Source organism: Mytilus galloprovincialis, chromosome 4, assembly GCF_965363235.1.
Source record: "Mytilus galloprovincialis chromosome 4, xbMytGall1.hap1.1, whole genome shotgun sequence".
Lineage (NCBI taxonomy): Eukaryota > Metazoa > Mollusca > Bivalvia > Mytilida > Mytilidae > Mytilus > Mytilus galloprovincialis.
In genome coordinates, this window is record NC_134841.1 from 71,340,461 (window position 1) to 71,364,405 (window position 23,945).

General features: G+C 31.5%; 1 protein-coding gene across 1 annotated transcript; it reads right to left on the reverse strand.

The window, feature by feature from the left end:
• Positions 1-6,403: 6,403 nt before the first annotated feature.
• On the reverse strand, positions 6,404-16,929 carry LOC143070738 (neuropeptide F receptor-like). Its single transcript, XM_076244912.1, has 2 exons — positions 16,804-16,929; positions 6,404-7,535 (listed from the first exon to the last, which is right to left on the reverse strand). The coding sequence occupies exons 1-2, from the start codon at positions 16,822-16,824 to the stop codon at positions 6,438-6,440; spliced, it is 1,119 nt and encodes a 372-aa protein (XP_076101027.1). The 5' UTR covers positions 16,825-16,929; the 3' UTR covers positions 6,404-6,437.
• Between the last annotated feature and the right edge of the window lie 7,016 nt (positions 16,930-23,945).

Consider the following 23,945-nt stretch of genomic DNA (forward strand, 5'->3'; position numbering starts at 1 on the left):
TGTAGTACATAAATAACGTCAATGAATTCATTAGAATCTGAAGTATATAATGCATATGATATATGTTCTATTTTTCATTCACGTTTCAATTTTTGGATTATCATTAAATTAGACAGCCGTCTAACTGATAAATATCCTACATCTCCTTACTTTTAAATTACTTCGTAACTAAAATATACTCTAACAACATGGAAATTACCCTTTGAAAGTATATATCCTATACTTTTGTATATGACGTCAAAAAGTGGTATGATCCCATTTGAATAAAATCAGGATGAGGAATGAACATATCGTACAAAAACTAAACAATTTTATATTTTGCTCTACCTATGTCTGTTTGTTTTGTTCACGCATCGTTGTCAATATAATGGAATTTGATGCGACTGTCATGCAAGTGAGAGATTTAGCTAGCTATAAATCCAGGTTCAATCCACCGTTTTCTACATAAACAAATGCCTGTACCAAGTCAGGAATATGACATGTGTTATCCATTCGTTTGATGTGTTTCAGCTTTTGATTTTGCCTTCGGTTAGGGACTTTCCGTCTTGAATTTTCCGCGAAGTTCAGTATTTTTGTGATTTTACTCTTTTTGCAAGAATTAAACCATATTAAATTCTTCTAGTTTCTGCATGATTAATTAACACAGAAAACCCTTATAGAACATAATTTTAGACTAAGACGTGCAGAAAATGATTCTTGTTTTGTAAAACGGATGTTTGTTCTTCACCTTTGATAAAAATTTCAAAGGAATCTTTTTTTGTTCTTAATATCGCTTTTGTAAATGTGGTGGTATATGGTGAGTTTCGCTAATACCTTATTTATTTAGCAAACCGTTGATGCAATATGATTTAATAACAAACACGATGTTTCCTGCGAGGACAATAATCTTTTTGTTGTTGGCGGTATGACAGGTGTTCAGAAAGATTTCGGTCTTTGAAACTAGATATAGCATGAGTGGTTATAAACATTTTTACAATTCGAATATGTATCAACGGCGACCGCACGGCCTTGAACCAAACTGAATCCATCATTGTTTTATGAATAATATATAAGTTATGATAGCAATGTCTGGATTTATGATCATTGTGTTAAGACCATTTAATTGAAATATTTCTCAGAGAAGTGACTTCGGTAATAATTTAATAACCAGTAATAAAGTGACCAGTCTGATTAAAAATGAAAAGGGAACAAGCGCTAGTGCAATTTGACGACAACATCACAAGTTCATTGTTCAGATTTAAGTCGAAATAGGCGTTATGCAGGTATACGAGACTATTGATAATTATTAAAGGACTAGAGCATTTTCGATTGAAATGATTGTTGATGAAGTATATTGACTTATTAAATGGCATCAAGGGCGATGGAAAGATTTTGAAAGAATCGTTTATCCGTTACAACAACCATTAAATATGGAGTAACACAGTTTTTGAAGGGGATTTGAAAGTAATGCACAATACAGTAAAAATGTGCTACCTATTGTGCTTTCACTTTTTAAGAAGATAGTTCTAAAATAATGAAATTAGTTTCTTGAATTGCAGGAAATACATGGCATACTTTTGATAATTGAAAAAAAAAAATAATATCAAAAAATGTAGTTTGTCACATAAACTGTTTCCAAAGTCTCCACACATTACCTTTTGATTTAAGAAAAAAAACTTATGAACTAGTATGCAATTTTTATATACTGATATCAGAGACTTTTAAAACCAGTAACTTGACGTCATGTGATTCTTCATTTTGGCGGAAAAGGGTAGGGATTTATCTAAAAAACAATTACTGAACTCTTAAGTAAAAGTCAAATAGAGCGAAGCCCATTAAAACTTATAAAATCAAATTATAGTTAGTTAAACCTCCCACTTGTATGACAGATAATATTATTGTTTCCTATAAGATTTCCACCATAAAATTAACAAAAGTATGATTGGCGCTTTGTTTTGTGAACGTATTGTATCTGTTTGATGTATTGCGTGCCAACATACATCTTGTTAGGACGAATTTCAATTTTAATCAATTCATTCCAGTTGTGTAATTCCAGGAATCTCTTCCGTCTGCAGTTTAATTTTATCAAATAAATGAAAGTGCCAATCCATCACTAGACCATTTCATAGTGGGTGTATAAATTATGGGTAGAACTCCTATATGTGTTATGTAGAATTTATTTCTAAATAAAGGATGACACTGAGTGAAATTCGACTACTGTTAATGTCTATCAGTATAATTTGATCTAGAGAAAATTTGAAATATTCCATTTTGAATTAGTTTTGACATACAATATGTATAAAAATCATAATCACAGAGGGGTGCTGTTTTTTTAATTTCCATGCCATCATTTAATTATCGGTCTCTTTATCAAATGCTCAGTTTAATAAAAACAATTTTTGATCTTGTATTCTGTAACATGAGTAAGTATGATTAAGAGAACATGAAAACAGTACGAGTGACTAGATACCAATATTGAATAACTGATGAAACGTCGCATACTTCGATCTTATAACGTGTTATATATTTGCTTTTAATGTCATTGCTATTAATGCAAAGTTTAAGTAGATTGTATCTTACCAGGGCCTAAAACCCATTATTAGCATTTGAACGCAATCAAACTGTATTTGAATATTAGCCTTTTACACATAGGAATTGGGATTTTGTGTAACTTTCGCTGTTACACATTTATTCGGAATGACAGTCGGAATGGTGGTCCTCAATAGAACAGTTCCAATTTGTCTGGATACCACATCATTTTCTACTTCGTATTTTTTTTTTTTTTTTTTTTTTTATTTTACTTGTGATATCTATGATGAGTATATTCATAACCACTGGCTGGATGCCTCTGCTGTAGGGTTCACAATTCCAGATTTCAAAACCCGTCTGTCTTAAAAGGGATTATCATTGATATGATCATAATCGTAACTGTTAACACAACTTACAACACAAGTAATTTTTTCCCTAGAAATAGATAACCTCATTTTGCAAAATCATTCAGGTCCTCGTAGCTCGCCAGACGAAACGCGCGTACTTTAATCCATGTATCTATGAAAAGTTTTTTCATTTGGTAATATATTTTGATAAAATAGTTTTACCATACGTTTGATGTAACTGACTAGATGAAATTCATCAAAGTTTCAAAAGCAGTCTGTCGTTTGGTTATATTTGGTAAAACGTTTAAACACAGACTTCAATGGGCAATACCGATTTATGTTTGGTTAATGGGAGAAAGATGGCAACAACTTGTAAGCTTCCAGTAATGGGGAAGACACATGCATATTATAAACAATGAGCCTTCTTTGTTTTAGCTCTAATCCGTATTGTTATGCGTTTACTTTTCTACATTGGTTAGAGGTATAGGGGGAGGGTTAAGATCTCACAAACATGTTTAACCCCGCCGCATTTTTGCGCCTGTCCCAAGTCAGGAGCCTCTGGCCTTTGTTAGTCTTGTATTATTTTAATTTTAGTTTCTTGTGTACAATTTGGAAATTAGTATGGCGTTCATTATCACTGGACTAGTATATATTTGTTTAGGGGCCAGCTGAAGGACGCCTCCGGGTGCGGGAATTTCTCGCTACATTGAAGACCTGTTGGTGACCCTCTGCTGTTGTTTTTTATTTGGTCGGGTTGTTGTCTCTTTGACACATTCCCCATTTCCATTCTCAATTTTATACTGTACATCTCGATTAGTGTACTAACCAAATGTACATTGGGGAACGTATATTGTGAAAATAATTGTCTGAAATTCAAGATTACTTATTCGATACCTAAGTGCGTCAATGTTTGTGATGTCCTGTACTGTTTGCCGTTGATGGAAAATGTTTGTTGTTGTTCTGCAGATTGCATGTTGTGTCGACTATCATATTATTTGTTTGTGTTTTCTCTGTGATGAGTGTTCTAGTGTGTGTTTGTGTTATTAGTTCTGTCACGTATAGTGATATTTTTGTAACATTTTCATATCAGCTGGAGGTTTAGCTAGCCATAACACTAAGCTAAACCCACCATTGGGTTCTTTAAAATGTCTTATACCAAGTCTGGAATATTGCAGTTGTGATCAAATAGTTCGTTTCAATGTATGTTTGCATTGGATTTTGTTGCAGTTCATTGTTCTTGTTGCTTCATTGTTTTCCTCTAATAGTTAATGTATATTCCATGGTTTTAGTTTGTTACCCAGATTTGGTTTATCTCAACCGATTTATGAATTTTGAACACCGGTGTACTACTGTTGCCTTCATTCGGTCTGTTAAATAAACTCATCAAAGATACCAGGACTAAATTTTGTATATACGCCAGACGCGCGTTTCGTCTACAAAAGACTCATCAGTGACGCTCGAATCCAAAAAAGTTCAAAAGGCCAAATAAAGTACGAAGTTGAAGAGCATTGAGGACCAAAATTCCTAAAAGTTTTGCCAAATTCAGCTAAGGTAATCTATGCCTGAGGTAGAAAAGCCTTAGCATTTCAAAAATTCAATATTTTGTAAACAGTTAATTTATAAATGTAACCATATCAATATATATCATATAGCAAAGACACGAAAGTTCCCCTGAGGACAAAATATAATACATATGTTCAAGATAATGTTTACCGAATTTTATTTACTATATATAGAGAAAAAAGAAAGGTGTATTTTTTACACTATCAATATCGAACTGTTATAAATCTCTTAAAATTTTATATAAGATCTCATCAAAAATAACAGCATTATAATTTAGAAAGTCAGACTTTCGTTCACCTAAAACTCACTAGCTGCTCATAAAAACCAAGTTTGAAAACTAAATCAATGACGAATTTGAAAAACATACAAAATCCTTAATTCAAAATAAAATTACCAAATCTGTATACGACCCTCTATAGCTTCTTGGCGGGGGACATTGGTATTTTTCAAAGACATACATAATAGATAAACTAAAATTTTAATGACAGAAAAATAACATATGAATGATATGACATACTTAAACAAAAGGGTTGATCAATGAGCTGGGAATATTCACGGGGGGGGGACAAGTTGTTATTTCAGCTTTTCCACATGTCAATTTCCCATTTTGTCAGTTGCAACATATAACACTCAAAACCAAATCTTAATGGCATACAAAATCATACACCAACTTAACTATTAAGAACATGTATATATTTGGTTTCTTGTAAACAGCAACCCTACTAATGATTGCTTTCAGGAAACCCAAGCTTAGGAAAATGATCAAGTTTGAGGGTTCTTTTGTATTCCATCACATTTCGTTTTGTGTTTATTATGTTGCATCAGGGAAATGATATCGTAAAGTCTATCATATGAATCAAATGAGGTATAAGACATGTGCTTCCCTATCCCATGCATTTTTAATTAAGGCTGAGGGGATATGCTATCAATTTCATAAACATTTTTGTGCTATTATTTTCGTGTTGTTGTTATGTGCATTATTCTTTCAAGCAGATTCAATATGTTAAACTCAATATATGTATGATCTGGTTTGATTCATTCGTTGTTGATGGAATAACAGGAAGTCTTTTTGAATTATTGAAACCAGTAAATATGTTCTTGTAAGTGTTTGATCTATGCACGTTCTGGTTCTGTAACGAATAGAACAACGCACCGCGGTTTATATATGTATTTTTTGTGGAAGATTTTTAGTTTTGTTCGAGATGTTGATATGTTTTCATTTTCATTAGTAAGCAGTCACCTGGGAATGCAAAATGGTTGTTTTATTTCCGGCATCATACATTAATATCCCTCACGTATGAATCCATATGTTAAACTTTTATCAGATAAGTTCATATACGCTACCAGATGTAGATGTATTTTCATCATTTTTAAGTCTCGTTTGTTTAGTTACTTATTGATCCTTTGTATCATTTATCATTTTTATCAATGACTTTCCTAGCTTTTTGTTTTGTTAAATTTATTTCTCAATTAATCGTCTTTATGAATGAAAGGAGACAAGTTGAACACAGATAACCAAATGTCATCTAGCGGGCAACGTACAGTCTTCATCAATAGAAAACCATTAAGATGTGGTATGTCATATAAGAACTATTGTGTTATATTGATGGACCATTCTTTAGAAATCGAACTGCTGTGTTAAATTGAAGTTGGAATACTTTTGTTTGTTAATTTCAATATATCTTTAAAAAAAAATTAGAAGGAACGTATTCTCCGCAAAACCCTTCTTAATTCTTTTCTAAAGATTTAAATGGAACAAAATGTTCTAAATTGAATTAATCGAAATTATATTTCTTTCATTATTTTCACTAAATGCCTTATATAGAACTTATAAGTAACACTCAGCAGGATTTGGAATGGAAATAGGGACCTGCTAATGGAAACATTATCTTATCTTTTTATTTGAAAAAAATAAACTGTCGAATATAGAATAGTTATGATTTAAGGGATTATAATATTCAATATCATTGTAAAACAACAAAGAGTAACTTTTATCACAATTTATTTGAACAAATTATATTATACTTTTGATGATTTTCTGTCTGTTCCGACTGTTGTAAATCTTGTCGATTGTTCAAGACCATAATTCTTCTGGAATATCATAATCTCGATCCCACGCCTAATGGCTGTGTTAAACCAACCATAAACTAAAGGGTTTATGCACACTGAGAGCATTGCAAATGCATGCGTTATTGTATGTAATAATAAAAAATCAACTCCCTCAAAAATCTTATAATTCACATCTGCCAGTAGGTTTATAATAGCCCATGGCAACCACGTGACAACAAATGACAAAGAGGCTGCAGTTAAAAGAATAACGTTTTTTCTATGACGCATCACACTTCTTGGTTGTTTTCGTTGACTGTTGCTAAAACAAGCTGGTTGCAGTCTTAGTCTCAAACACATAAATTTACAAATAAGAATATGAAGACCTCCAACAACTATCAAGGGCAACCCAAATTGTATTATTAATATCAAAACAGCATAAAACTGTCTAAATGATTGTGACCTCCAATTCTCCATACAAAAATGTAAATGAATTTGATGATCTGGAATGACTTCTACTGTTTCCACGCCATGGGAAATAAACATTGGCAGAGCTAAGGCAAATGATATCATCCACAGTGTAGGAAAAGCATATATCAAGTTAGATTTTTTGGACGACCTACTTGTGCACTGGACGATGGCATAATATCTGTCAATTGCAATTCCTAAAACTGTAAATGTTGAAACGAATACATACACAGCCTGAAGTGTCGGAACAAGTTTACACATAATGTCTCCCAGAGGCCAGTTTTTCGTTAAAAGTCTAACTGCTGTAAAGGGAATACTAAAAACACATGTAAAGATATCGGAAACGGCTAAATTTAAAATGAACAAATTCTGTCGTGACTTGACGTGTTTCCGTATGATCACGCAACACATTAATAAATTTCCGGTAAATCCAACGACCACTAATAGACTGAATATCATAATAAATATCCCTTGAGTTGTGTCTTCAAACCAGGATTCTGACTGGAGATCTGCTGTTACTTGTAGGTACTGTTCCAGTGAAAAGTTTATAGTGTTAAAAAATTGAACGTCAGACAAATTCATGGCTGCTGAGTAATTTACCGTCTGAAAAGAAAAGAATATATAAAAATTAATATTCAATATCATGTTTAATGATGTCAATATCATTCATTAAATTACTCAGAAATCAGACCAATCGTTATGTTCTCAAACTTTTTGTTGTACTCTTTTGTAGAACCTTTGACATGAGATTGTCATTGAAATTATTACAGGTTTATATAAACACTTACAGTACATATTCTACTTTCAATTTATTTTTTCCGATCGAGATTTATGATGGATTTCTTACTCCAACAAGGCATAGTGATCATACTATACACCTTTGTTAAGGGTTTTGCTCATTATTGGAGGCCGTATGGTGACATCCATTTGCTAACATCTACTCCATGTTGGTCTCCGGTAGACAGTTGTTTCATAAGAAACCATATCATATATATTTATGTAATATACTAGGTGGTTCTAACTGTTCAAAGAAAATCTGTAGATCACATGGAAAAAAACAATTCATGATACGGCTAGTATGGATACATCTTCAAACCAATGGTCAATTATGTATATAGCACACACTTCTTCGTATTCTAAATTCAATGAATTATATTAGAAATTATCCGGGCTTGTACTAATATGAGTAACACGACGGGCGTCAAATGTGGATCCGGATCTGCTTACCTTCGCGAATCACCTGAGATCACCCAGCCCATCCCCAGTTTTGGTGGGTTGCGTGTTTCTCAGTCTTTAGTTTTCTGTAGTTGTAATTTTGAGTACTGTTGTTTGCCTGTTTGTCTTTTCCTTTTCAAGTAATGACTATTTCAGTTTATTTTTCAACTTTGAGTTTGAATGTTTATTTTATATTTTTCGCCTCTCAAATATATATAGTAAATGATGTTTGCTGTTTAAATTTTATCAACTTGAATAGAACGTTGAATATCATAAAATCTGAACTGTAATCCACTGATTGCTAATTTGTTTTTCAGACAGTTACAATTTCCAATTTTCAAGAAGGATCATTCAACTCTAAGTCATTAACATGATGCAATGCTCATTTTGATTAATGGTGTGAGAACGTGATCGTGTTTTCGTAATTTCCTATAATTTAATAGCATTTAATGAACTTCTCTCGAACATAATTTACAATAGCGCAAAGCTAATCTAATGAAAAACCATACATAACCTTTCCCCCTTGTTATTTAAAAATACATTAACGAAAAGTTTGAAAGAAAGTTTAATGATGATCTGCAAATAATTACAGCAAAAAAATTGGAGCCTATATCTCATTTTCTTTAAATGTTTTAAATGAAAATCACTCAGGGTGAGACACCTACGTTCCGTGCTGAGTTTCGTAAACACAAAAAATGGAGACCGACAATATGTATGTCATCTTTTTGGCAATAATATAATGTTTTTAGTATTACATTTAAATGGACTATCACTTCACAACAGAACTAGAGGTTTGACGAACCATATGATGATGTAGTAACAAATATATGAAGTGAAGTGAACCCGTAATTCTTATAGACATACGTGGGAAGTAAAGCTTAATAGAATCATCAGCTTTAAATTGACTATCGCAATTGCTTTCAAGTAAAACCAGATTTTTTTGTTTTCCTTAATATGTTCGATAAAGAAACCGGGGTTATCACTTTTATCGTTAAAGCGTATTACATTGTATATTAAATCTATAACGTCTTGTTTCGTGTTTTTGTACAAATTGCTTTAATAAAACCATAATAATGACACTTTTTATCATTTCAGACAAAAATAACACATAAAATGCAAATCTGCATTACATATTTGAAAAATAATGTCAGTAAATTGGACCTACAAATAAGTAATCCAGAAAAATAATAAGAAAATGTTGCGACTTCATCAAAGTCACCGGACTATTCAAAAATGCAGGGTTAAGCGGAATCCTGTGTTTTGTTTGCCACTGCTTTCGTTAGTGAATAAGTATGTTATGTTGAATGCATCAATATTATATCCATACTTAGAAAAGTACCGAGACCCCCGAACATCAAAAAGAATATATTTTCTCACAGCTTGCTTACTCTTGATTGGGATTATGATTTTTTTTTTTTTTTTTCAAATATTTTGTTTTTAAATCTAATAAAAGTTTGACACAGTTCTTAAGATTTTAAATTTTTAACAACAAACCTTCTTTTTGGCAGCAAAATATTATATATGAATTAATTCCTCATAGATACCTGGATTAAATAATGAATTGACGCCAGACGCGCGTTAGGTCTACAAACGACTCATCAGTGAGTACGAAGTTGAAGAGCATTGAGGTCCAAAATTCCTTAAAGTTTTGCCAAATACAGCTAAGGTAATCTGTTCCTGGGGTAGAAAAACCTTAGTATTTAAAAAAAATCAATATTTTATAAACAGTTAGATAACGGATATGTTCCTTACGTCGTAACTTCAATCCCCTTCCCTTTCATGAATGTGACCTACCGTAATTAGACCATTTACCGGATTTTTTATCACATAAGCAACACGACGGGTGTCGCATGTGGAGCAGGATCTGCTTACCCTTCCGGAGCACCTGAGATAACCCCTAGTTTTTTGGTGGGGTTCGTGTTGTTTATTTTTTAGTTTTCTATGTTGTGTCGTGTGTGCTGTTGTTTGTTTATCTTTTTCATTTTTAGCCATGGCGTTGTCAGTTTGTCTTAGATTTATGAGTTTGACTGTCCCTTTGGTATCTTTCGTCCCTCTTTTTTAATTTATAAATATGACCATATCAATGATAATTCATGTCAGTACTGACTACTGGGCTGGTGATACCCTCGGGGAATTTAACTCCACCAATAGTGGCATCGACACAGTGTTTGTAGATAAACTCACCATAGATACCAGAATTAAATTTTGTATTTACGCGCGTTTCGTATACAAAAGACACATCAGTGACGCTTGAATCAAAAAACGTTAAAAAGGCCAAATAAAGTACGAAGTTGAAGGGTATTAGGAAACAAAATTCCTAAAATTTTTGCTAAATACAGCTAAAGTAGTAATTACACGAAGTCCATTTATGGAAGGTTAGATTCATATTTTACTCAACATGACATCTCTTAACAATAGAAGTTTCCTGAAATTCTTTTTTGGCCGTTTACAAAAAAGGAAAATTATGTTATTAAAACCAAGACTGTTTTTGATTTTGTTGGTAAAAAAAAACAAATTTCTTTATAGGGATATTTATGGTGAATCATTATATTGCTCGTGATGTTTCTCCTATATCATTACGACAGTTCTCGCAAAGTTTCATGAAATTCCAAGTAAACTTGACAAAATCATTGATGTCTGAAAACATTCAACTCAAGACTGTGTTTCGATGTTACCAGCCTAAAAGAATATTTTTCAGTAAAATGTGGAAAGCTGTTGGAAAAAGTATAAAATTATTTTAGAAGTTATCTCTTGGCTTGAAAACGATATGTCAAAAATCATTTTAGCCGCATACTAATTTGACCACGCCGACGAAATGTATGATCCCTATATTTTCGTCGCAAGCAAGACCAAACAAAAAAAAAACATGATAAAAAGTATTTTTTGATGAGCGATTGAAATAGACAATTGCATATGATACTGATTTGTTTAAGTCCGTGTGTACGCCGTCGTATTTTCTGACGTAGCACTTCCTGTTATACTTTAAGATATAGAAATATATTAGCGACTTCCTTTCATTCTAATTTTAGAAATAAATTCGGTCTTAGAATTATTCCAATTCCATCATTGTGAACTCTATCGCAAGGAATTTCCAGATAATAAACTGAATTCTATTTTATCATACAGCACGAACAGAATATCAATGATCTTCAAATGTATTCTTTTGTCACAAAAGTGGGATATTCAAGTACTTTCTATGTGTCCGGTAATCTTTATTGAAAAGAGAATTTAACTGAATAGCTATGGCGGGCATTGAATTACAAATCAACTAAATACCTATCAAAAGACAAAGCTCATCCACATTTATTCCAGAAAATTTTAAGCTGTCGGGATGAAATTCGTATTTTAGTAGCATATTTTAGAACCGTCTTGTTGATATTTTTTTGACCATCTCTGAAAAAATACACATATTAAAAGGTTAGGCTTCAAATTCATTGCTGACAATGATACATGAAGAGTTGTTTATATAAATCGCTTGTCAGAGTTTTTTGTTTTGTCAATAATTTTAGTTTTGCTACTCTACTACCTACAGAAAAAAAATGAAGGAAGTTGAATTGCTATTGTTATAATGGAAACAATGACTGGTTAAATAAATTGTTTTTATTTAAAGTTCGAGATTTTAGAAATCAGAAACAGAAATAAATATCGACCAGGATTCGAGTATTACTATTCAGGTTAAGTTGTTGATTTGTAAAGAACATTTCATATTTGAAAATTAAATGCAACTTCAATGACGAATATCAAAAACCAGGAAAAAAATAAAAACATATAAAGCAAAAAAGCAAATCAATTAAATATTTTGATATTGATTGAGAATATTCTGTGGTGTAGTTGTTTTGAACATCTGTTCGCATATCTCAAGTGTGGTAACAAGGACGAAATGTTGATATATATATTTAAGTTACAAAGAAAGAGTTATTTAAAATTTCCTAATTGCAAATAATGTTAAAAACTACCGAAGTAGCTTGCAGGTGGTCTTTCGTCTAGTTTCAAACAAAAATGACAAGCTTCTTCAATTGTAAAATAAGCTTATCTACAAATGATCTTAATGTACAGTAACTCTTTAAATGCGCAATACAACTAAAATTCTTTCACTTGCTTTCATTTCATAAGAAGTTAATTAGGTATCTTTTTCTGATTACGTAATTCTGATTTTTACTATTGGCAAGTCTTATTTCTCTAAAGTACATCTTGCTTCAGTTAATTTCGGCACTTCTTACTTCTTTAAAGTGCCTTTTGCTTCAGTAAACTTCACAAGAAAGATAAATCAATTTAACTCCTAATTATGATTTAATAATAAGGAGGTGTGGTATAATTGCAAAAGAGACAGCTATCCGCCTCAGTACAAATAACGTGGATAGTAGTATGTTCATTTGTTTTCTTATACCTATTTCTATTTATCTAATGTGTGTTGCTTTACTTAACAATCAAACTTTAATGGCTTAACACAATTGTGGATTTTACATTAACCACCTAACGCGAGATGAGCTGGAAGCTTCTATTTGTGTTACATATTTTTTTAATAATGGTTTTTATTCTATTGCAATTTCAATAGAACATTCTGATAACAAACTGTGTCATATTAAATATGTTTAGTTAAAAAGCATTTACAGATTTGCCGAAACGTGTTTCAATAATCATTGTAAGATCGACGTTCAAAAGATTAAGAGTATGAAAGGCAAATTATTATGTAATTACTTGTCATAATTTTTATAATTGATCACTATTATCAGCATTGTGTTACGATAACGGAATGGCAAGGACGAAGCAGTACAAAGAAAAGAAGTCGAACGTTTAAGAGCGCAAACACCCCTTGGTTTACATTGATGGCGGCAGCACTAGACCCAACGATCAGAGAAATTTATGGCGACACACTGTAGGCTAACCGATCCAAGAAATTTTCAGCCGTAGCACTATAGACCAAATGATCAGAGAAATTTATGGTGGCAGCATTATGCCTTTTATCAGAGAATCTCATGAAGGCAACTCTATGCAAAACTATCAGAGTAATTCATGATGGCAATCTTAAAGCATTCTTTTCTCCAGGTCATATCATTAGCCAAAGCTGATTATAAATTTATCAATTGTACTAAAACTGGGTTACATCTCCCTCAAGTAATATTGACCTTTGATATTTTCAACTGTTCTGTTTATATCCTATTGGTTGCTGTGCTCTCAAACGTTTTATAATGATTTAGCTTTCAAATCTTTTGGTCCCTTGTGTACTTGATAAAGGTTTATTGGTCCCTTGTGTACTTGATAAAGGTTTATTGGTCCCTCCCACGGATATTAGTATGCATGTGTCACGATATTTTAACAGTAGCTGTATGTGTTTCAAACCTACATTTATCAAGCAAATTCAATGTAGCGTATTTGAAAGCATAAGATGGATTTTTATCAAACACCCAAGGTACACAACAAACAATGACAATTAGTGAAATTTAAGGTCGTAAATGAATTCAAACAATTTCTGGTATTTGTTTTCCTTTTATCTATAGTTCATTGAGATAAATTGATATGATTCAAAGTGCAGTAATGTTAACGGGATAAAATTAACTGCCTGCAACTATTATTAGTTGGTGATATTACATAACCGATGAATGAATTAAGATCATTAGTCGATAACTGCAGCTTATGGATATTAAGGGGCTTTTGTCAATCTATTGAAGCAATTCGTAGGAAGGCAATATAGTAACTGTTATTCACCGGAATTCGCCATTTACCATATACGCCAAAGTTATATTCTAGAAACCTGTCCAAAATTGTTCGGGGGGAGGGTGTATTGATAATGCATGATATATATGTAATTTAAGATTAAACTAAATGTCTGACTTTTGACAAAATAAAGTAGGATAAAAAAAACAAGAAAGAGTTGGAGAAAACAAATCATTAAGCTTAATTATATATAGAAAAACTTTAATGAAATATTGAACTGTCACAAATGAAAAGATTTTTATAAAAATCATTCATTGTGAAATTAGCTTAACGCTCTGTTTATTGTCGATCGAACTCTCTAGTAGAGAGTGATAATTTGAGATGTTTAATGACAAAATGATTCTAATGATTCATAAATAATAGCAATATCATCTTGAAAATCAATCTTATTGCTTTGAAAATAATTTTCTTGTACGGATATCACATATTTATGTCAAAAGAACAATGTTATTTATAAATCTAGCTCGTTTGATCTTTAATGTAAAAAATACTTAAAACGGTGTGTTATTAGATATTAAAACGCGTCAATATATTTCACTGTGAACTGTAAATGGATACTTATTCGTCCTTTTCTAAAACTTCATGTACACAACTATCAATAAATGTAAGATAAAGTAGAACGAAACGTTGAAAAGAAACAAAAAAAAAATATTGTCAATTTGAGGGTTCAAAGAAATTTAAGTTAAAAAGTATAGTTATTGTTTTAGAAAAAAACACATTGTCATTGACAGAAGAGTCATAGATAACGGAAAATATGTTTTAGCGAACCGTTATATTTTATGTTGGAAGACAATTAGCACACTGGATGTTCATGTTTTGTTAACGAACTGTTAGTGTCTTCATTTTAAAATTTCCACAACTGTGACCAAAGTTGAATACTGAAATAATGTAAAATATGCTTTTTTTGTACTAATAGATCAAGGGAGATATCATATCATCAGTCACAGAAAGATGACAAAAACTCTAGTTTAAAAAGAAAACAAATGAAATAAACGGATATTCAAAGTGCATAAAACTGAGTATTCAACAACATGAACAGCAAACAACCTCGTGATAAAATATGCCACTAGTTAGAAATGTATTTGCGTTGATCATGTTAAAAGCCATCGATACGACCCGATACCATAGCGAATCGATAAATGTGTCTAAAAACTCTTGTGTAATCCCAAGACATTACCAATTTCATGTCTATGTGAATTAAATAATCACAGAATAATACCATGCAAATATTAAATATCGAAAATTAACTTATTACATAAAACTTAGAGCTTAGAAAGCTGAAACTATAGAACTACAATCAATTGTTAGATTACTGATAACTAGCATGCATCCAATTCCAAAACATGCTAATACCATATTACATGATCTCATTTTATATAATCAAAGAGGGTTAACTTGATTACATCATTGAAACAAGTCTCTTTTTTTCGAAAAAATATTGGATGTTGTTTTTTTTTTTGTATTCAAACACAAATGCTACAGACTTAACATTACCATAATGTACAACTTTTAACTACATGTATGTTGAAGAAATAGTTGTGTTGGTCAGTCTGGTTTTTTGTGTGTTGTGTTACGTAGAGGGGGCAAAGGGTTATTTTCGTGCAACGTTTTTTTTGCCATTTTTATTTCGTAGTCAGTTGTTTATCATTTCGTTTCTTGTCCTTATTTTTTTTTCTTTGATACATTAGTCTTGGTTCTTTACGTAAAAATGTTTTCTCCAGATTTATCTATCAATAAAATCATCTGGGAAAACATTCAGTTTTTACAAACACTCTAAAACATATTTAACAAGATAAATTGGAAACAATTTCCGGCAATCGACAAGAGAAAAATATTATTAACGCAAACAATAAAAACCTCTGAATGAACCCTTGCTTCAGATCAATTGATCCCTACGCTCTGAAGCTACGGAGAATATTAAACGGTATTCCATAGGTCATAACAGCTACTGAAAATCAATAAAAAGCATGTTTAGTCTGTCAAGACTTAGTTTTCACAAACTGATTTAAAGATGTTTGTAACAATGAAAACAATTTTATCTGTCCAAAACATGTGTTTGATTTATATATATAATTCCAACTGTTATTTAATATAAATCAAAACGAGTTTTTAAACGTGTTTTTGTTTTTTATACGTTCAAAGTTATAAAGCAAAGCCAAGATTTACGCCAATAATTTCAAATCAGATAAAGTTTGTAATATCAGCTGTAATTGAACCGTCAATCAAATTTTTAAAATGCAATTTTAACCGAGCTGAATGCTTGATAAATGAATAGGTAAAATAAAGTAAAAAAAATGTATTTTGTATTTAAACATTAAATTTTGCATTTCAAATTATAGACCTTGTTCTATATGTTTGTAGGGATGTTAATGGTAATTATCAAACTCGTTTTCAAAATTTTTAGTAAATTTATTAATCATGACAAAAGTTTAAGAATCACACATAAGGTTGAATAGAAACCACAAACCCGAAAATATAAGGCTAAAAGAAAAAATCACAAAGAAAAAAGAAATATATTAAACAATACATATAAAGCAGAGATTCCTAATATAAACGGCATGACAAGGTGCATATACTTTATATAATGAAAATGGGACATCCATGACCTAATTCTGTGTAGATTGAAATAACAACAAGCAACATAAGGAAAATGAAGTTGGGATTTATTTTCCAGTATGCATCTAAGGTTAAAAAAATCTTTCAAATGTTGTTTGTTTTTTTTTTTTTTTTTTTTTGCACTTTCTACAGTTACATTCAAATACAGTGTAGTACAAAATAGTAACGATGGTCTTCAATTACGAAGCAGGAAAATAAAGACTGGCATAAATGATCAGTAAATGTTTGTATTCAAATAAAATAGGCTTGCCAATTTATAGTAAAACTTGACAGTTAATAATAAAACTTGATAGTTTATGGTAAAACCTGACAGTTTATCACGTACCTTATTTGTTAGATTATCCATTGTTTTATTCCAACTACAAAATTGTTAAATCCTACATTTTATAAATTATATTATTATCTTGACAGGTTCACAATGACTAACACATGTTTATATATAGGATTGTTTTCCAACACACAGTATTTATAAGTTAGAGATCAATAATTTGATTGTATTAATACAGCCATAGAGTGACTTATATAAGATAGAGATTAAGTTGGTTTAAAAGGACCATTCGTTATGGAAATAAAAGTTCTCACGCGTGATAAAATTTGTCATGAATGTAGTTATACAATCTTTCCGAACAGAAGTAGCTTCAGTACAGCCAAACAGACGCCAAACAAACATCGAAAAGACCGACGTCTTTCTTTCGGACGGTAGATTCCCAATGAAAAACAGTTTTTTTTTAAGTTATTACACATTAATTATCTTTTTTTATGTTGTAATGTTACATTATTGTTTCAGATAAGGGTAAAGGTTGGTACCTATCAAAACGTTCAAACCCGCTGCATTTGTTTGCACCTGTCCTAATTATAAGTTAGAAATAAAGGCAACAGTAGTATACCGCTGTTCAAAACTCGTAAATCTATGGACAAAAAACAAAATCGGGGTAACAAACTAAAACTGAGGGAAACGCTTTAAAAATAAGAGAACGACACAACATTAAAATGTAACACACACAGCAACGGATTAAGCATTAGACAAAATCCGATGAGAGTAACCAATATAACATTAAAACCAAATACATGAATTTGGGATAGAAAAGTACCATAACACGCCTTATAGTAATGTGAACTCACACTCAAATATAGGCGAAAACAAACGACACAACGGAAACACAACGTAAAAATGTTACACATACAGAAACGAACTATGATATAACAATGGCCATTTTCCTGACTTGGTACAGGACATTTTTAAAGAAAAAAATGGTGGGTTGAACCTTGCTTTGTGGCATGCCAAACCTCGCACTTTAATGGCATTGTTAAATATAACATTAAAATGACAACATAATAATACAGGACTACAATACAAATAAATAGGAGAACGTATTAGGCAAAGAAACACATGAATAATAGATAACAAAAGCCATCAGGTTTAAAATTCAATACTCAAAAACGCGCCTCGTCCACACAAGACTTACCAGTGACGCCCAGATATGAAAATTCGAAAGTCAAAAAAAGGTATAAAGTTGTACAGCTCTGAGGATCAAAAGTTGAAAAAGGTTGTGCCAAATACACCTAGGGTTTTCTGCTTGTGACAAGAACATCCTTATTTTTTAGAACAATTTATGCTATTGCAAACAGTAAATTTTATCAAATGAATATAAAAGATTTACATTCTAAGTCTGATGTTCAGTAGTTGACGTTTGTTGATGTGTTTCATAAGTCTTTCTCGTTTCTCGTTTTTTATATAAATTAGACTGTTGATTTTCCCGTTTGAATTGATTAATAGATGTATTTTTGCTTGCTGTTGTGAGCCAATGCTCCGTGTTGAAGACCGTACTTTGACCTATAATGGTTTACTTTTTACAAATTGTGACTTGTATGAGAGAATTGTCTCATTGGCACTCATACCACATCCTCTTATAACTATATATTATGAATTGTTGATGCTATATCGTCATAATTTTTACTGTGACGTTTGTCTGTCGTGAAGAAAAGTGTGTTGTTGTCTTTTTTGTGCATGTGTTGCATAATTATGGTTTACTCAACACTTCACTTATTATGTAACAGTTATAAATTCAGTTAATGTCCTTTCTGTCTTTTCTTTCAATTAATCGTTTCTCCTCCTATATAAGTGCATACATTTTGCTATTTTGAGTCTTATTATGAATATTAATGAAATATTACGAGTTTGTATCTTCCAAAAAAGGCTCTCCAATTCCGCATGGTCTTTATATTGACTATTGAATATGCATATCGGCACTTAAATTTTCATCAAAAAGTTAGCTGTAATTTTGTCATAAAAAGAATGAGCACTTTAAAAACCCTAGTGATCACATTTATGTATACCTTTTACGTCTTATATTTCTCACAACAACTTTATAATTGCATTTATACTTTCAAGTTTATATTTTATCGTTCCCTCAGCGGGACTCGAACCGAAACTGAGACAATCTGCATTACCGAAAATATTCCAAAGCGGGGCTTTCTCGGTTTATAGTTTAACGTCTTAAAAAAAAGAGTTGTAACTTTATTTTCAAACTTTCAAATTCTTTTAGAATATTTTCTTCAGAAATATGGTGTACATTGGTTGTTCTCCAAATTTTTGTTCAATATAGCTTTAAGATTTTTTTTAAAAATCAACATCTTGTGTCATTACTTTTCTCAAAATTATCGATTTAAGCTCTTATATTGACAATGTTTGAAAATATAATCATAATATATTCATACTGTGTATAGGACAATATGCATGATATTTTTTCGGAGTATCCTAGCTTTCATGTGAACATATTTTGTGGTTGGCTAAGTGTTTAGTTTATGTTTTGCTTTGTTCTTGTATTCAATTAAGCTGACTTATTTTTTTATTTCAGCGTTGCAGCATATACACGTTTGTCAATTCTATGATCGAGCCTGTATCGTGATAGCGTATTCACATCCCGAGTGGGAGATCATAGGCGGACGAAACAGACTTGATTATTTAAATTGCTGCGTCTCTGCTAAATTGGAAGTATTTAAGAGTAACGGAAACAACGACTGACTGATCGACAGGGACGGAAACTAATAAGTCTAGGGATACTTACATTCCTTTCTTCGTACTGGTGGCGAACCAGCAATTAAAAATCCTGCTGAGCCTGTCAGCACAAACGGGATTCATATTATAATAAAAGTTTAAATATCTGCCACGGAAACTTTAACAGCAATCCAACCATTCACTCCTTAAAGTTAGAACATTGCCTCTTGCTATAGATGGATTTGTCTTTATTACAAATATATTTCAAATATAATATTCCAAAGGAATCAATCCAGATCACTTCTTTATTATCCTCGCTTAATTTATTATGCTCATTAAAATAAAAATATAATTTTTTTCTCAGTTCGAAACACTTCATTTAATAGGTTTTATAATTCGTGACAAATCTTGTTATGCTTCGGCTGTAGATAAATATAACAGAAAAACTAACCAGCACGTTTGGCTTGATATTAGATATTAGAGGAATGCCAATATTTCACTCTTTCATGTGTATGTTATGATAATGAAATATAATTAAACTAAAGGCTCATTGAACCCTTACCTGCATTTTTAGTGCAGAATTCACTTGCAACGAATTTAATGATCTGAAATAGATTTGTGGATGTCTTGCACATGCATATTTATAATTGATTGATTGGTATTTAACGAGACATTGGGCACTTTTGGTTACTTCACGGCGACCAGATTTGTGTTGATGAAGAAAGCCAGAGTGATAGGAGAGAACCATCGACAGTGACACGGACAACCTAACAAGATGGCCGCCATTGTTAAAAATAGGACAAATGGGCAAAATGTAGATTTTAGCGTATATCTCTGAAACCAAAGCATTTAAAGCAAATCTAACTGGGATTAAAACTGACAATCCTTGTCAATTATGATTTGAGTCGAACGTGTGGGTTTGTATATTTTAAACGATAAGATGCAAGTACATGTATACTTTTCTTGTACTAAACCGACATGTATAGTTGCAATTTTCAATGTGCTTCTTCGAAATGTTAAAGTCCACAGAAAAACGTGTCAAATTATTTGGATACTTTTGTTACATTCGAAATGACCAGTGTGTGTATTTGCTCTTTATAATTCGGGAATAATGCAGAATGTACCCCATACCATGCAATTTTTAAAGTATTTGGTTTGATCTAGTCATGATTGAAGAGACATTGATATCAAGAGTCCTCCACACTGGTCAACTATTATAAATTTATAAAATTTATAAATTAATGTGCATGAATGTCTACAGAATTCAAAACAGATCCGGAATAAATGTCAATGAAAAGGCAACCTAACAACATAAAATGACCAGAAAAACAACATTACGACATTACATGTTGTCTGTCAAATTTATTCGCCTAGAGTTAAGAGTTGTGAATAAGTTCCTTAGAAAAAAATCAAATCAACATTAAGTATAAACTGACGACAGTTGAGACTTTGCTACTGCAGTTCAAAAACAAATCTTATTCCGGTGTATCAATGTCTTATTCAAGGTAGTCGTCTGGTTGCTTTTAGCTTATTTTTCTTGTTATAAAATGTGGATTTTTATGCTTGTTTTCCGATTTAAATCCATGCCAAATTCGATTGACAAAGGTCAAGCGAACCTTGTTAATTTTTTTTTTCATAGATTCATTTATTTCTGTTATGGGATGCATGACTGTTGTTCTTGAATTCTGGTTCTTATAATTAAAGTTAAATCATCTTTTTTTTCAATTTTATCTAATCTAAATGGAACAAGTTACAACACAATTTCACTAGCCCATTTTATCTGCAACCAATTGATATAACAGGGGAAATTATACGAATCAAGTTTAACCTCACTTCGTGTGCTTCTCTATTTTAGAATTTGTTAATGTCGGTTGTTTTGTTGTGTTTGTCATGTGTTTCTTACACGTGTTCGTAGTAAAAGATTTGACAACTTTTATTAATTATAAGAGATGAAGGGTACATCTAAAAACAAAAAACAAAAACAAAAAAACATGACCCCAACAAAAAGTAAAATAGCAAAAAATACAGAACTCCGAGGAAAATTCTAAAGAGAACTTCAAAGTCCTTAATCATATGGCAAATCCAAATGCTCAAACACGTGACGATGATGATTTTCTAGAAAGCATATTTAACCTCGCCACATTAATTATGTATGTGCCTGTACAAGTCAGGAGCCTGTAATTCAGTGGTTGTCGTTTGTTTATGTGTAACATATTCGTTTTTCGTTCATTTTTTTATAAATGAAGCCGTTGGTTTTCTCGTTTGAATTTTTTTACATTGTCATTTCGGGGCCATTCATAACTGACTATGCGGTATGGGCTTTGCTCATTGTTGAAGGCCGAACGGGGACCTATAATTGTTTATTTCTGAGAAATTTTGATCTATTGTGGAGAGTTGTCTCATTGGCAATCCTACCACATCATCTTTTTAATAATTTATTTCAACGGGAACAGGGCACGCATAATTCTAAAATTTTCAAACTGGAAATACATTTAACAATACGTACCCTTTCCAGAGCACCTGAGATCGATCACCACCAGATTTTGATAGGGTTCATGTTGCTTAGTTCAAATTCAAATGCTCAAACACATCAAACAAATGAAAAACAACAGATTAAAAAAAATAGGAGGGGAGGGGGAGGGTGTGATAACGATCGTTTTTATTTCCAGAATGTAGACATAGAAACTGTTTCTATATAATTGACCTTGAAGTATAGTATTTTGTTTAGTTTATATCATTTTCTATGCACATAAACCCCATATATTATCATTTCATTTCCAACCTTAAGGATGAAGAGCGCATAATTTTATTTCCTATTTGAATCATAAAAGACATGAAATGTCCATGCTATGACTCTTGATTTTCATGATACAATAAACAGCTGCGCCATGAGCGCATGATACGCCCGACGTCTGGTGTGGAAGTTTAATGCAATAATCATATATAGTTTCTGAGAAAGTTTTAAGCAATAACCATATATTGTTTTTGAGATACGGCGAGACATGTGAACCCCCCCCCCCCCTTTCCCACTCTTTTTTTTATACAAAAAAAAACAAATATCCTTAAAATAAAATTTTGAATCAAAACCAAAAAGTATACAGATCTTTATATTAATACAACAAAAAAGTGTGTAAAGTTTTAAGCAATAATCATAAATTGTTTTTGAGATACGGCGCGACATGTAAAAAAAAACCTCCTCCTTTTTTACAAAATACTCAATAACTCATAAATGAAATTTTGAATCATCACCAAAAAGTATACAGATCTTAAGATTAATATAACTAAGAAGTGTGTAAAGTTTAACTAATAATCAAAAATCGTTTTTGAGATACAGTGCAACATATGAAAAAAACACACACCTGTTTTAGTTACAAAGTGCCGTAACTCAAAAAATTTTAATCTTATTTTCACCAAAAAGTATACAGATCATTTGACCATCATAGGAAACAACTATATTAAGTTTCATGAAATTGGGATAAGTCGTTCTCAAGTTACGGTGCGACATGTTTCTGCCGAACAGACGGACAGACGGACAGACGCCGGACATTTGTATACCATAATACGTCCCGTCAATATTTTGACGGGCGTATAAAAAGGTCCACTGTTTTTTTTCATAAAAAAAAATGTATTTTCATCTTCACTTGACGCGATAAATTTTGATTGCAATTTGAATTTTAATTTTGTCTATAACTATATCAATATAAGCCTATCCTTGCTTACATAAAAAAAATCATTAATGCTTTGGCGTATCCTAAAATTAATGAATTTTCCTATATGTCAAACGCTGTGATAATCAAATGTCAATGAATTATAAATAATAGATGTGACAGTCGTAGCAAAAAATAATAAAATAATAATAAAATAAACAAAGTTTCAAAACTAAGTAGAATTATTTTCTAGTATTAAAATATCAGTTCTGATATCCACGAATTATTTTTCTTTTTTTTTGAAAAAGCGAAATTGTTTTACTTAGAAAAGGTCTTACCTATAGTTACATCGGTGTGTGATGTTGTTATCTATATTCCAATCACAACTAACATGAGACACATATCATCGAGAGTTGTGAATGAATGATCTGTGGTTTCGCTGCTCCATGTGTTTAAATCAATATCAGCATCTCGTTTGCCTTCTTTTATGAAGGTGTTAAAGATCGCAACTCATAACCGTATACAATGTTGATAAATCACCTTATCCTATAAAAAAAATAATTGTCGAAAATTTAGTAATGTTTAATCCTATGGCTATAGTATGGTATAATTATGATACAAGACATATATTTATAAAAAAACAACAACGAATAATGTTGATAATTATAGTAAACAATCTGTAATTCAGTTAATACAGTATTGGTTTTCGATTGCTTCAATTGCTAAACTTATCTAGATTAGTGTAATTAAAACATTGTCCATAAAAATCGAATCCGTTCTTCCGGTAAACCCTTGTTATGAACGTTCAGACTCTTATGGTCA

Excerpts from the sequence above, each read along its gene's own strand:
- LOC143070738 (XM_076244912.1), bottom strand. The coding sequence starts at position 16,824 with ATGGATAATCTAACAAATAAG. Across the intron at positions 7,536-16,803 it reads TGGATAATCTAACAAATAAG|ACGGTAAATTACTCAGCAGC; the intron begins GTACGTGATAAA and ends TTTTCTTTTCAG.